General features: G+C 44.3%; 1 protein-coding gene across 1 annotated transcript in view; it reads right to left on the minus strand.

Annotated features, from left to right (window-relative positions):
• LOC146209874 (sodium-coupled monocarboxylate transporter 1-like) overlaps nucleotides 1-13,749 on the minus strand; it is a 173,389-nt gene that overhangs the window by 122,935 nt on the left and 36,705 nt on the right. The window contains exons 2-4 of the mRNA XM_084587465.1: nucleotides 12,887-12,952; nucleotides 6,327-6,378; nucleotides 4,819-4,886 (exon numbers count right to left, since the gene is read on the minus strand). Coding sequence (XP_084443591.1) covers nucleotides 4,819-4,886; nucleotides 6,327-6,378; nucleotides 12,887-12,952 — 186 coding nt within the window. The remainder of the gene's footprint in view (nucleotides 1-4,818; nucleotides 4,887-6,326; nucleotides 6,379-12,886; nucleotides 12,953-13,749) is intronic.

Below are 13,749 nucleotides of genomic sequence, written 5' to 3' on the forward strand. Positions count from 1 at the left end.
TATGGGACACACTATGTCAAAGATGTCAGAAAAAGATTCCAGAAGTTTGCGAAGCTGGGCAGCTTGAATGGGATCGATATTGGAGGCCAGAAGAGGCGTGAAGACATCCACAGAAAGGCCTGCTAGTGATGGGTTGTATTTTCACTCAGCCGGGCGGCGTCCGAAGCTGCGACTTAGCATAGAGAGCGTAGATAGCGTGGAACACAAATGCCACAAGGGAGAACTTGAGAGTACCCAAAGTTCAGAAACGGCAGATAGAGTGTTCTTGGTTGTGACAACGGTATGAGGCACTAGAACTTGTTGGTTCATTACCAAGTCAAGAACGGGCGCAGTAAGTTAGTCTCCATTGGGAAAGGGATATGGTGATGCCATACAACAAAGGAGGCGGCTTGGTACAGTAGACGGGAGGTCTGTGCATACCGAGCGGAGACAGAAATGGGTAGGCGCAGAGTCAAGCAGAGGAAATTAGAGGTAGAAAATGCCTTGCACATATTCAATTAGGGTGGAATGATCGGCAAGGATGAGGTCTTAAAAGTAGTGAACTGCAGCCTGATATGGTGGCCGGCTACTTCAACTCGAGCGGTACGTATTCCGTCGAGAACAGCCGTTTCACGATCATCGAGACGCACATGGGTCGCCGCAGGTGTGAGAACTTCGCGGAGGTAATAGCGATGGGCAGCACTCATTACGTATTTGTGCGCACCTGCTCATCAGTGTCAATCTTTGCGCGCACTGGAACACCATCGGGAGCAACACCGAGTAAGTTCAGTCTTGGGGTCAATAGAGGGTATCTTGGTCGGACAATCGATGCAGCACACCTCCGGGGGCTGCATCTACTAGTTTCCCATGTAAAGCGTTCGCACGGGGCAGCAGCCCAAAGCGGGAGACGACAATGAGTGAGCTCAGCGCGCTTGCACCGATGGAGAGTGCGAAAAGCATCCAGGTCGATCGAAGGAGTATTCGGAATAAGGTCGGGCGAGAAGCGGCGCAGCAAGTCAGGACGGTGACGTAAAGAGCAGTCGGTGCTGGGTGGAGAATAACATGTGCGGCGGCAACGTCCCGAAATATTGTCAACGCTACAAATTTAAAGCAGATCGGATGGACATCTGGAATGCACAATTTGTACAGACTGCTGCAACGTTTACGGTTGTAGTAGGAAGGCCGCAAAACAGGGCGACGAGGTTGACAAATTGGTTCGCTGCGGACGGCGCACACTGTGCTATTTGTTCAAAGTGGCAAGCTCCTGCCTCACTTCAGCCTCTATCAGCGACACCACGTGCAGTGGTGTCTGTTGTGGTCGGTGATGGTATCACAGGTGCCAGAGTTTCCAATTTCCTACGAACGATTCTTTTCACCATATTCGTGACGTGGCGCAGTCCGCGGGCTCTGGTGATGGTGGTCGCTGTTCTTTGCAGATAGATGAAACTGCTCTGTTCAGCAGCCGGGAAACCTGATTGGAATTATAACGGCACACTTCAATGATGGCGTAGATTGTGGAGGGACCCTTGTAGACCAGAAAGTGAAAAGCGTCGTCAGCAATTATATTGAGGACCTGCCCACCATTTAGGACTGTCATTCATTGCTACGTCGACGTCGTGGCAAAGTACCAGGATGTCTTGAGTGTAGGCCACGTAGCCCTCTGTTGAACTTTGGGGACGACACACAAGCTGTTTTTTCGCGATGAGCTGCCAACCTGCCGACCATCAAGCCCTCTAAACAGTGCTTGCAGCCTCTCTTTGCAGATGTCCCGATTAGTAACCTGCTCTTCATGGGTTTCATACCATACCCTTGCCGTGCCATTGAGATGAATAAATACGTGGCCAGCATATGGAGAGGATTTTATCATTTGTAAGGGCTTTTCTACAAGCTCCGCCAATCATCGGCATCTCTGCCGTCAGTGCTGGAAAAGGGTTCAGGGTCACGAGGCGCCACCATTATCATGAAAGGAGCGGTATTGTTGCTCCGTGACTCGCCGGAAGATTCATGTTCGGTGTCCTCACCTGGCGGCCACTGGTAAGCTCCGTCGTATGAAGATTGTACCCAGCGACTCCACTAAAGGGGCTGCATTATTCGGGGCTAGGTCCAGAGCACAAGAGAAGGTGCACATCAGAAGACGACTGTCCAGCTCGAACCCGCGCAGTACTTCGTCCTCATCGCTCACCGTCTTCGTAACGATATGAGCTAAGTATAATATTTCAACTGCTAACATGAAATGGCCGATTTCGGCCTGCAGTATGCGTTTTATTCCGAAGTACCAACTAGCGAGACCAAAGAACACTGCGTTTCCAGCCACACACAAAGCGTATGCTCTAATGCATTTGCGTCATGGTCAATACTACTTAACACGAACATCAATTAAAAGATTGTCATAGCTGCTTGTAATTTAGTTTTCGCTACATTAGTACTGCATGCCAGAGGTTGTTCATTTGCAGTTGTTCATATTATTACCCTTGTGTATGTACTGTTTCATGCATCATAGTTAAGAATCTCGCTGTGCATAGACATTCCCTGTAGAGTCACCTTGTATTAGACTTTTTAGCACACCCCGAAAGGATGCCCCTTATAGAAAAATTAAATCAATAGGAAGTATGCTCATTTGCATCAATAAAACAGGGCCAATGCTCCTACTCTATGGTAATTCCGGTTTTGGCGTAACACATTTGCAACAAGGCAGGACATTCACGATCAAGCTTTGGGCAAGTTTTTCGCCTGGAGTTTTTAATCATAGCTCACGCAGCATGCCTTCAAGTAAAAGAAGTCATTACGACTTGATGCCTAAGTCATTGGAATATATCTCAACCCAAAATCAGAAAGAACCTGGAATCAAGAAGACACGTACAGCATACCTACGCTTGTGACCCACGTCTTGCAGCGATGGGCCGAGTGGCAGTCCGTACAACAAACCCCACTCGCTATTCGTATACAGGTTTAACGTGCACCACAGTGCAGCCGCAGCAGAATACCTAGTCCTTCTATGCTATTTGCAACATAGCACAAAGAAAACTATCGCTTAAGGTAGTACATTTCGTTTATGTAACGCTTTCGAAAGTGAACCGAGTGATGGGACCCAACGGAGAACCGCTGCTGTAAGCAATAGTTTGCTTAGCTTCACCGAATCACACAAATGTGGCGTTGAGCGCACTTGACGCTCATCCTGTGACAATTTTCCTCCCCATTATCGTACGGCTGCTCGTGTGGCACACCTTCGTGAAAAAAATTTTATTGAAGATCCCCTACCGGAGAAACATTGCTTGCGGTTCAATACATGGAAAGAAGTACGAAGTATTTGTATATAGTGTACGACTTTGCTATGCAAACAATGAGAGCGCAAAGTTAAGGCAATCGTTAAAGTTCAAATGGCCTACCAGCTTACTCTTCACATAATAAACATTTTGCTGATGATTGGGTTCTTTATCAGCAGACTAACTTCATTGATGATCATCCAACTTTAAACAACGCCATAAAAGCAATATCTCAGTGGTGCCAGGACTAGCAAATGAATATCATTTTAAATAAGTATGTTCTTTTATCTATACCAAGAAAAAAGCATACATCAGCAATTCAGTACACTCTTAACAACATTACCCTTGGTTCTGTTCATGAGCATAAGTATCTTGGTGTGACACTAACTTCTGACAATTCCGTTGGAACTCTCACGTTAACAACATCACGTAACCGCCCTAGAACAGCTATTCTTTATTAACAGGCATTTTAAATTAGCACCACCTGAAACAAAGTTACTTGCATGTAAAATACTTATCAGACCGGTACCAGAGTACGCTAATACTGTTTGGTTGCCGTTTACTAAACAGCTCTCTAAAAAACTGGAGGCAGTACAAAGAAAGGCACTAAGAATTATATAAAATAAGCACTCCATTACAGATTCACCAACAGAATTACTCAAGCCTGAACTTCTAAACTTTGAAAACAGAGCCTATTTCATGAGACTTAAAATCATATATCAGGTAATACATTCACTAAAACTGCGTATTAAAACGTACATGACGACGTCCTCTAACAGATTAACCCGTTATAAACTTACGCATACATTAGGCGAATTTTCATTTCATGCTGATATTTTCAAGTACTCATTTTTTCCAAGGGCAACACGAGAATGGAACAATCTACACACGTGGCCGGATTACTAACAGCATGCACTAAGCTGCGTTTAGTTCCCTTGTTGCAGATGACAGCGGTCGATGCAGATGACAGCGGTTGAGAAGACAGCGGCCGATGTAGCTCTATTGAAAGAGCAGCGGACGCGATATTCGGAGGTTGTGGGTTCAGTTCCCACCATCGGCACGTTTGTTTTTCCTTCTACTTTGTGTTTATCTTTCCCCTAAACAGATTACATTACTAGTTTATGTGATTAGCGAAGTAAAAATAAAAAAGGACATAAAGTACAATCCCCAATGCTTTCCTTGGCCTCGCCGACTGTTGGCTCCTTTCCTTCATGTAATATATCGAGTACCCTGATTTGCCCTCCATTTATCTGCTGTTATATATATAAATATATATATATATATTTATCTCCTACGGGCATCTGGAAACAATGGCACGTCTACAATATGAAGTTTGAATAAGATAGTGAGAATACAAAGGCTATCGGGCCAAATTAACGAGACAGGACAACCACAAGACATAAATCGGAGGCATGTCCCAATCCTTGGTCCCTCGCCCATATGCACGCAAACTTCTCAACTCGCGTGGAAAACTATCTCTGAGCAAGTTCGCAAATGCACTACTCAATGCATCGGCATGGATATATAATGTGCGTCACAGTAACTCGGTCGGCTTCGGCAACGTAGAGACACTTACCAGTGCGGTGTACAGAGTTCCTGAGAGTCCGATGAAAACGTTGCACCAGAGAAGTGGCGCTTTGATCACTGCACAAACAGGAGAATTACACGTATGAAGTTGCACAACGTACACAAACGCGCGTTCGCCCTTTGCGCGCACTTTCGCCGTTTAAATGAACAGTGAAATGAAATAATGTGCTCAGAGATCCCCGAAAGTGCGCTGTGGACTAAGCTGAGGTATAGTGCTGACAACTTAAAACTGCTCGAGTTATTCTTTAGGGCTCACAGTAGTTTAGAATACAATTGCCATTCACCGTACGCAATTGCTTTGGCTGGGACAAAATCAAAGTTCAGTATACTTTTGAAAGAACGCTCTCTCTTTACACCATACTTCTAGACGTACCGATTAGGAAGTGCATAGTTTAAATTAGAAATAAATATTGTAAGACTAGTCGGTGTGTTAGAGAAGTCAACCAAAAAGTGATGGAAGGATTTAGTTTATACTCATCGTAACGTGCCTGGCACCCTGTAAAGTACTAAGAACGCACTTTTGGAGGTTATTTTCTACACACAAGGTACGTATTGCACTCGCTTTGGGCGCTAAGAGGTTGTAACAAGTATAAAGGAAAACAGAAGAACTCACGCGAAGGGAACATAGTATAATGTCTTACCTATGTGTTAAAAACAAATGAATTTTCGCATTAGCACCTGGTAGTAACCAGAACTAATATATTCAATGTCCAAGTTTCAGTGCAATGTTGTAGTGCAGCTGGCATGTTTTACTCTAGCGATGGAAACAATAAAATGTTTGCAGCAAGATGTCGTTTTCGTAGACCCTTCTCACATCTAACAAAGTGCCCGCGAAATGTGATAACCATCACTCACGGGACAGATTGATTTTCAAAACAGCCTAGAGGCCCCTTTGATGAAAATATACGGCATTCGCTTTTTCGGTGGCAGCGAATATATAAAACTGCTAGTCGACTGGAACGCTTCCTTTCTGGCCGGTAAAATTATATATGAACGACGCTTTATTGTCAAGACAAATCTGCTCTTTACTAAAACGGTCTGCAAGTTCGGAAAGGAGCATTCCTCGAAAGCGATAACAGAAAACGTTAACTCTGTGAAATAATTAACCAATTATGCAACACAATAATATATTCATGGTTTGTTCACATGGTTCTCTATAACACTGTTTGATTCGGTCGAACCGAGCAATCACGTTTGTCAAAACCTCTTTAAATTTTGTTTAGACTCAAAAAGTGTATAGTAATTATAATAACAAAAGCTGCGCAAGTTCTTTAATACCCACGTTCAAACACTACAACTGGTTACCGGGTGTGCTGTGGTAGTTTCATCGTCGCCTATTTTCGCACTGCTTAAATACGAAGATATATAGTAATGGCGGTTAAAGTCTCTAATGGGGCTTCTAACCGGTAGTTGCTATACATAAAGTAAAATGACTAAGGCGAGCAATGCACTACACTGTGTGAATGAAAATATTGAAACGGCGTAAATTTACTGCACCTGTTACAAGGGTGATTGATGCTGCAAAAATTGAGATCGCACCGACGCTTTGCTGAAAAAAAAAAAAACAAGACATAATAATCACATTGAGGATGACTCCTGGAATTGTCGCCTTATTTAATTAGGTTTTCGGTATTAGTGTTCACAGCATGCTGCACGAGCGACCGCATGAAGTTAGTTCAACTGGAGCTCTTAAAATATAAATTGAAAACAAAGAGGAGACGGAAACTAAAATCACATTTCCGAAACATCAAAGAGCAATCGGATAAAAACAGTTCAGCTTTTTGTTTTATTGGCAGTTGCCAAATAAAGCAACCAAAGTCTTTAATTCACGCTTACACCTAAGTTGAATTCCGAACTTTCCCTCCCGCTTGATCGTAAGAGCAACTGGCTCAAACCTTGGCTCGTTTCCACGTTTGCTTGCACACGGGATCCACTTCGCGCATGAGATGCGATGAGTTTAATTCCCACTACCGCTGTGCACATGCCGCTATTCAGAGGGTGTGGAAAGCCATGCAACCTAGCAGGCCCTCTACGGCATGGTGCCATTGCCCTTATGCTCCTGGCTAGGCCGCGCCAGCTAGCGAGAAGCCCACTGCGGTTACCAGCTCAAGATCACGTGGGCGGCCTCCTTCCCCCTTCTTTCTTGTCTACGCCAGTGGCATCGTGCGCTTGGTGTGGCAGTGAGCGTTCACTGTTCAGTGAGTATTCGACGAGCCTACAGGAGGGGGCGTCAATTGGACTCCAGGAGCGGGCGGAGGCGCCAGCAGACTCGTGGGATCCACGCTGTGCAGCAAACATCATTGCCTTAATTTTGCGCTTCGCCGCAAAGATCATCGTGTTCACCATACTGCTCAGACATGTGAAACTATGCTATCGCGCAGCCGGTCAAGCCTACTCTAAAGATGCAATGCAATCCCGAGCTGTGTAGTAGAAATGATTGTCTTCATTATGTGTCAAGTCCAACACACTCTTACACTTAACTAGAATATTGGGTAGTGCGTTCACTCCGCGGCGGCTCGACGTGAAGCGAACGCCCCGCGTACGTCGACAGGTTACCATGTTTCTCTATGAGGCTACTGCTTCGCGGCGCCGGCACCAGGTAGCGCCACGGTGGACTTCACGGTAGGATTTTGCGCCGCCCGTCGCTGTCAGCCGGTTAAATTTGTCACTGCGTTGTGTGCATTTGTGGCTTCGTTGTTGCTCTGCTGTGTGCATATTTTTTTTAACACTTATGGGAGGTCACTTCAAGCGTTTGTTCAGTAAAGGCCAGTTCAGGCTCTTGTTTAAGCTCCCGTCAAAAGTGAGTGTTGACTACACCACGTGCATCGGTGTATGCGTGTTCTGCCTGGAGATCAGAACTCTTTGTGCTTTTCTTTCGCACATGACGGGGTAAGCGGACAAGTGGCCTGTACTAACCGGTTGCTTCACTGGGACAGACTGCTAATATGCCGGCCCGTCATCAAAACCATTGCTACGCGCCTGGATGCAAGACTGGCTATGTGCATACTAAAGGTGGCTCTAACATAGCCCTCTTCAACGTTCCCAAAGATGACGCTCTAAGGAAGCAGTGGGAGACCAACATCCGTCGCTCGGACAAGCGGCTGGATGAGAGCTGTGGTGTTTGTGATCTTCATTTCGAACCTCGTTTCGTTCTACGGGACTATGTTCTTGTTGTGAACGGGGAAGAAGACCACATCCCTTGTGGGAAGCCATCCCCGATGCCGTACCGACGTTATTGCCGAATCTGCCGGCCTATATTTACCGAAATAAAGACAACAAAGAGGGAACTCACTGGGGTTGGAATTCATGGGCCCTCGAAAACAAAATTTTCAAGACTGCCTGATGCACCCGCAACAACAGAAGATCAGGAATCGGCCCCAGACGAACAAAGTATTCCTGATATTTTGAAAGTGGTTAGGAATACACTGCACAAAAAAGTTGGTTGCCCCGTTCACGCAGAAGGCCGGTCTGAAGAAGGCAGAAAAACGAGAACGGGCGAAACACCTTAAACTAAGCCACTGCTAACGCTGCTGTGAAGTGCTAGAGCAAGTGAAGGAAATAAGCGGCAAAATGCGTGAACATAAATACGTATATGCAGCGGTGACAAATCTGTTCATGTTTCATAAAGCAGTGACTTTATATCCCTCTCCAAATAAGTGTGCAGTCGACGCTATTGCTGTTTGAAAACCTTGTGGTGCGCCTCCTGTTCTGCGAAACACGCGAATTGTAAATAATGCATCTTTCCTTTTACTTTGTCTGAATTACATGCATTCATTCTACCTGTCATCTCCATGCCCCTCTTGTTTTTGTGTGCTGCAGCTTGATTGCTTGTGAATAAACAGTTGTTGCGGTCGAGACTCCTTCATTCCTCGTTTGTCCCAGGCATGAATCCCATGCTATTTCTATTGACGTTAAGCATTAATGGAAAGAGCTGTATAACCCCTGGATATGCAGTGCGTTATAATTTCTTTCCAGGGAAACAGTGCAGGCACGAGTGACATACACTACGTGAACATCCCAACGAGCCAAGTGCATTGACTAACGTTGTTTGAACATGTATACAGCGCAGAAGTAAAGTTCAATTCAAGGTTCGCTGAGCCATTTCAGCACAACCCCCGCAAATGTCGCGGTAATATTTCAATTTGTTGGCGCGGCTACTGCGACGCCGGCCTAGCGCGGCACCGTGGAGCGCGCGCGCTTCGAGGCACCCTACCGTGGAGATGCCGCTCCCCATCGACACCGGCGAGAACACCTCGAGCGGTGCCTGTGAGCACAGTACCCAATATTCTAGTTCACTGTGACACTCTCGCGCTATTCATGGAACACCGTCATGTTTATAATCTTCCATGTGCGCGCTCTTTCATTTGATATATATATATACATATACATATATATATATATATATATATATATATATATATATATATATATATATATATATATATATATATATATATATATATATATATACATATATATATATATATATATATATATATATATATATATATATATATATATATATATATATATATATATATATATATATATATATATATATATATATATATACGTAAATATGCACGCACATGAGGCTTCTCGCTAAACACCGACCGAGGTGGGCTCTGACAGGCTCCTGAGACTATTGAACACATAGAAGCCCGGGTTGCCCGCTGACGTGAACCTTACCAAGCCCGGAATGGAGCCAAAATCAAAGCGGAAGCGCGACTAAGGCCGCAGCGGGTGGCGTACGCTCGTGAAACGTTCCTCAAGGGTAATTTACCCATTCAATTTTTCTAGCGAAAGCTAGATGCCTGTCCATAGAAGGAATTGAAGTAGAAAAAGAAGAAGAAAGAGAAGAAAAAGAAGAACAAGAAGGAAAAGATGAACAAGAAAAAAAACGAAGAAATAAAAGAAAAACAAGAAGAACACAGATAACTCGGTAGTGGCTAGAGGCGAACGACAACAGCGAGTTGCTAGGAGAGAAGATTTGTTCGAACGTTGTGACGGCGGTGTGCCCCGAAGTTCGACGTAGAGACGATGTCATACCACTATACGTCTTCTACACCCAATTGAGAACGGTCAACTATGAGAGGCGAGTGGTGCTCAAGGAGGAAAGGCAGGGATATTAACCGGTAAAAGAAAGCGGATGCTACTCTGCACTGGGGGAAGGGGGTTAGTGGATAAAACGTGGTGGGTAAGAGTTTGATGGGTGAATTCAGTATAAGGGTTGCTCAAGCGTGAAGTAATTTCCCTATGGCATACATAAAGCTGATACCATAGTGTAAACTAATATTCAAAAGCCATGTCTTTACTTTCAAGACGAAAGTAAGCGTAGCCAAGCAGATTACGCTCGCGTAACTTCAGGTTTAACCGTAAGCTAAACCACAACTAATTTTTTTTTCACTCAATAAGAAAATAGCGCCAGCCTCGTTGAAGATATTCGTCGACGAATCTAGTCTTCTGGTGGGACCAGTATTCATCTTTTCCAGGCTTGTTGTAGGTTTTCCTTTCAGAATACCCTCGCGTGTTTTCTTTTCTAATACTTTGGTCTGCGCTTCGGTCTGCAGTCATCATGGCGGACAGAAATTCTACAAAGATATACCTGTGCTCTAGAAGGCAAGTTTACTTTGGGGATGGCGTCGATTACCAAACAATAACAATTAAACAATAAAGAAGACCTCTATTGTAGGGGTAACAACAGGCCACTAGTTTAGGAAATTCTAGTGGTTTTGTCTCGAGGATGTCCGTCGGGCGCCACAAACATACCTGTTGTTAAAAGAACTGGCCTGTTTCCTGATCCATTAAATATTATTCGCGTTTAATATACCCCGAGACGCTTGTTTGTGAGGCTGTTTGCACTGCGGAATTTACTGGGTGGCTAAGACGCTCCACCCAGTTCTGCACAAAGTTCTGCGTAAAGAAAGTAACAAAATTCCTGTAAAGAAAGGTGTTAGACAAGGAGCCACAATTTTCTCAGTACTATTGACAGATTTGATTAGAGGAAGTATTCATAGACATGAAATCGGAGAAGTTAGGGATAAAGGTAGATAGAGAATATCTCAGTAATCTCCAATTTGCTGATGACATTGCCTTGCTAACTTTGGTGGTAATCTGTAAAGAATGATTGATGACCTAGACAGGAAAAGCAGAAAGGTAGGCTTGAAAAATCAATATGCAGAAGGCTAAGGTAATGTTCAACAGCCTCGGGAAGGAACAGCAGTTTGCATTAGGTAGCGAAGTACTGGAAGTAGTAGGCGAATATGTCTACCGAGGACAGGTTGTCCGGAACATGAAAAGGAAATAAGAAGAATAAGATAGGAATGGAGCGCATTTGGCAAGCACTCGCAGATTATGACAAGCAGCTTACCGGTATCACTGAAGAGGAAAGTATACAACAGTTGATTCTAACCTGCACTCGCCTATGGGGCTGAAACGTGGAGGCTAACCAAGAGGGTTCTAATTAAGTTGAGGACAACCCAGAGGGCTATGGAACTAAAAATGGCAGGGGTAACATTAAGAGATCGGAAGCGTGCAGGTGGGTCAGAGAAGTAACTCAAGTTACTGACATTCTAGTGGAAATTAAGAAGAGAAAATCGGCACGGGCAGGACATATAGTGCGAGGGGAAGATAACCGTTGGTCGCTGAGGGTAACAGACTGAATTCCAAACAAAGGAAAGAGTACCAGGGGGCGGCGAAAGTTAGGTGGGGGAATGAGGTTAAGAAGTTCGCAGGGGTAAAGTGGATGCAGCTAGCACAAGGCCGGGTTAATAAGGGAAATATAGAAAAGGCCTTCGCCCTGCAGGGAATATAGTCAGGCTGATGATGATGATAATAACGATGAGGACGCTCCATCACTGAACCAAAGTTTGCGGACTCAAATGCGACTGCGGCGGCTGCGTTTCTATAAAGGAGAAACGTAAAAGGTTTCCGTATTGTCTGGAGTACGAGTCCACGTAAAGATCCGCAAATGGCGAAATTATTCCGCAACCATTCCCTACTCCACCTCTTTCTCTCTTCTTCCACTGCCACATTTCTGCCTGGCTGTAAGGTGCGGTTGAGGTTTCCACCAAAAAGTGTGACAGGCTCTGTGCCTTTCTTTTCCTACGAACTAATTTCCAATGTAGCATTTTGTCTTGATCGGTATTTTTATCGCACTTTAAAGGCGCCATTGCCTTCCCAGATATAATTTATTTTCATGCGCGTATGTTCAAAATCGAAACTTCCAGCAACATCTTTCGGTCAATATGAATTTCATAGTGATTCTCCTTTGCGCAGTAGTTTAATGATTTTGCATTCCATTCCTTACTGGTGGTGAAAGTGAATGTCAGGATGCCTATATTTATATTTGAAGTTCTAGACCCATCAGTGAATACCTTTGTACGTTTAACTATCAAGAACGTTAATTATTGTGACAGTAATTGTTCTCCATGACCACAATAGGCTCAATTTAATGGCGCCTCAACAAAGAGCCACCTCAAGAAAGCGGTGGGTCAATACGTAGGCTTGCTCCCACAACCTCCTATGAGGTCTCACTTCACGGTGCATGAGTAGTGAGAGGTTCATAACCCTAAGCACTCTACTTGTCAGCAGACCTCTGCAGCACCGCCATGGTGTGCGCAGTGGTGAGTGCGCTCGACATCTGTGCCTTAGGATGCGGGGTCGAATGGCGGCGGTGTGGAGGCCGCTTTTCGATGAAGGCGAAAAGCAAAGCGCCCCTCCACTGAACGATGTCACTGCACGTTAAAGAACCCCAGTGGATCGAAATTGCAAGATCCCTGCACTGCGTAGTCTCTCACAGTCCTAATGGCTTTAGGAACTCCATAATTCGCACCAAAGCAGACCGCCGACATGTTCGTGTCACCAGGTTTAATTGGTATCTGATCCGGTTCATTGATTCCAACGATATGTTAGCCTCGAGATAACTTCGTCAGATATCTGCTTTGTTAGTTTGCCTACTTTAAGGGTACGCATTCTGTACCGTGCGTGCGCTAGGAGTTGTCATTAGAAAAGGGCTCAAAGGCCACAAAACCTTGCTCTCATGTTTCATCACTTACCGTCAAGAAAACGTAGATCACACACGCTGTCAAGGAAATGTTTGCGTTGAAGCGCAGCCGAATGTACTGCGGAAAAAGGGAGACAAAATATCGATATTAGGATTTTTATGTCTACTCGATAGGTTATAAGGTTTTGTAGAGAGGCGCTTTGAACTTGAGCAGTTTTATTAGTACAAAATGTGGAAAGGTGTGGACTGGTTAAAATCCATCACAAACGTTACCTTTTCAAAGCATTAACAAAAGTTTAACTGCATAACACATGGAAGGTTTAAACCATAATCCCGGAGAAGCCTATTAGGATAAACCGCATATGATACGCCAAATATGAATTCATTCTCAGACACACAATAGCCGAGTTAGTTTTTGCGTGTAAAAATATATATGTTGGTGACGAAGGTGCAGTTAAGAGCGCGGATCTGTACGCAGCAACCAAATGAATGAGATCTTTATGATGCATAATTTTTTGTGTTGGTGGTGAATCTCCATAACTTCAGACCAGGAGCGGAGAAAAAGATGGAAATTTAACATAATGGCAACGACAATTTATACACTTGTTTTGTGGGTATTTTCAACCTTTGTGAATCTGTAATTTTGTATTTATTGTACCCGTCTACAATAAGCGAAACAGACTGCATATACTTAACTGAACGGCAAAAACTATGCTGGGGAATCTCTCGAAGCGGCAGTTGCTCTGCTGTTTTTCTGAACATGTTATGATCAAAACGACCGAAGATTGCGAAAAATAGCCCCATCGCAATGACTCAGGAAACACCATCTTCCTTATATTCACTACGACGCAAAGGCGTGAAGTGAAACTTAAAATGACAAAATGATCTCAAACTGCACTGAAACTTCACAAGCAC

This window comes from Amblyomma maculatum, chromosome 1, assembly GCF_055883805.1.
Source record: "Amblyomma maculatum isolate TAMU_Amacu chromosome 1, ASM5588380v1, whole genome shotgun sequence".
NCBI classification, from domain to species: domain Eukaryota; kingdom Metazoa; phylum Arthropoda; class Arachnida; order Ixodida; family Ixodidae; genus Amblyomma; species Amblyomma maculatum.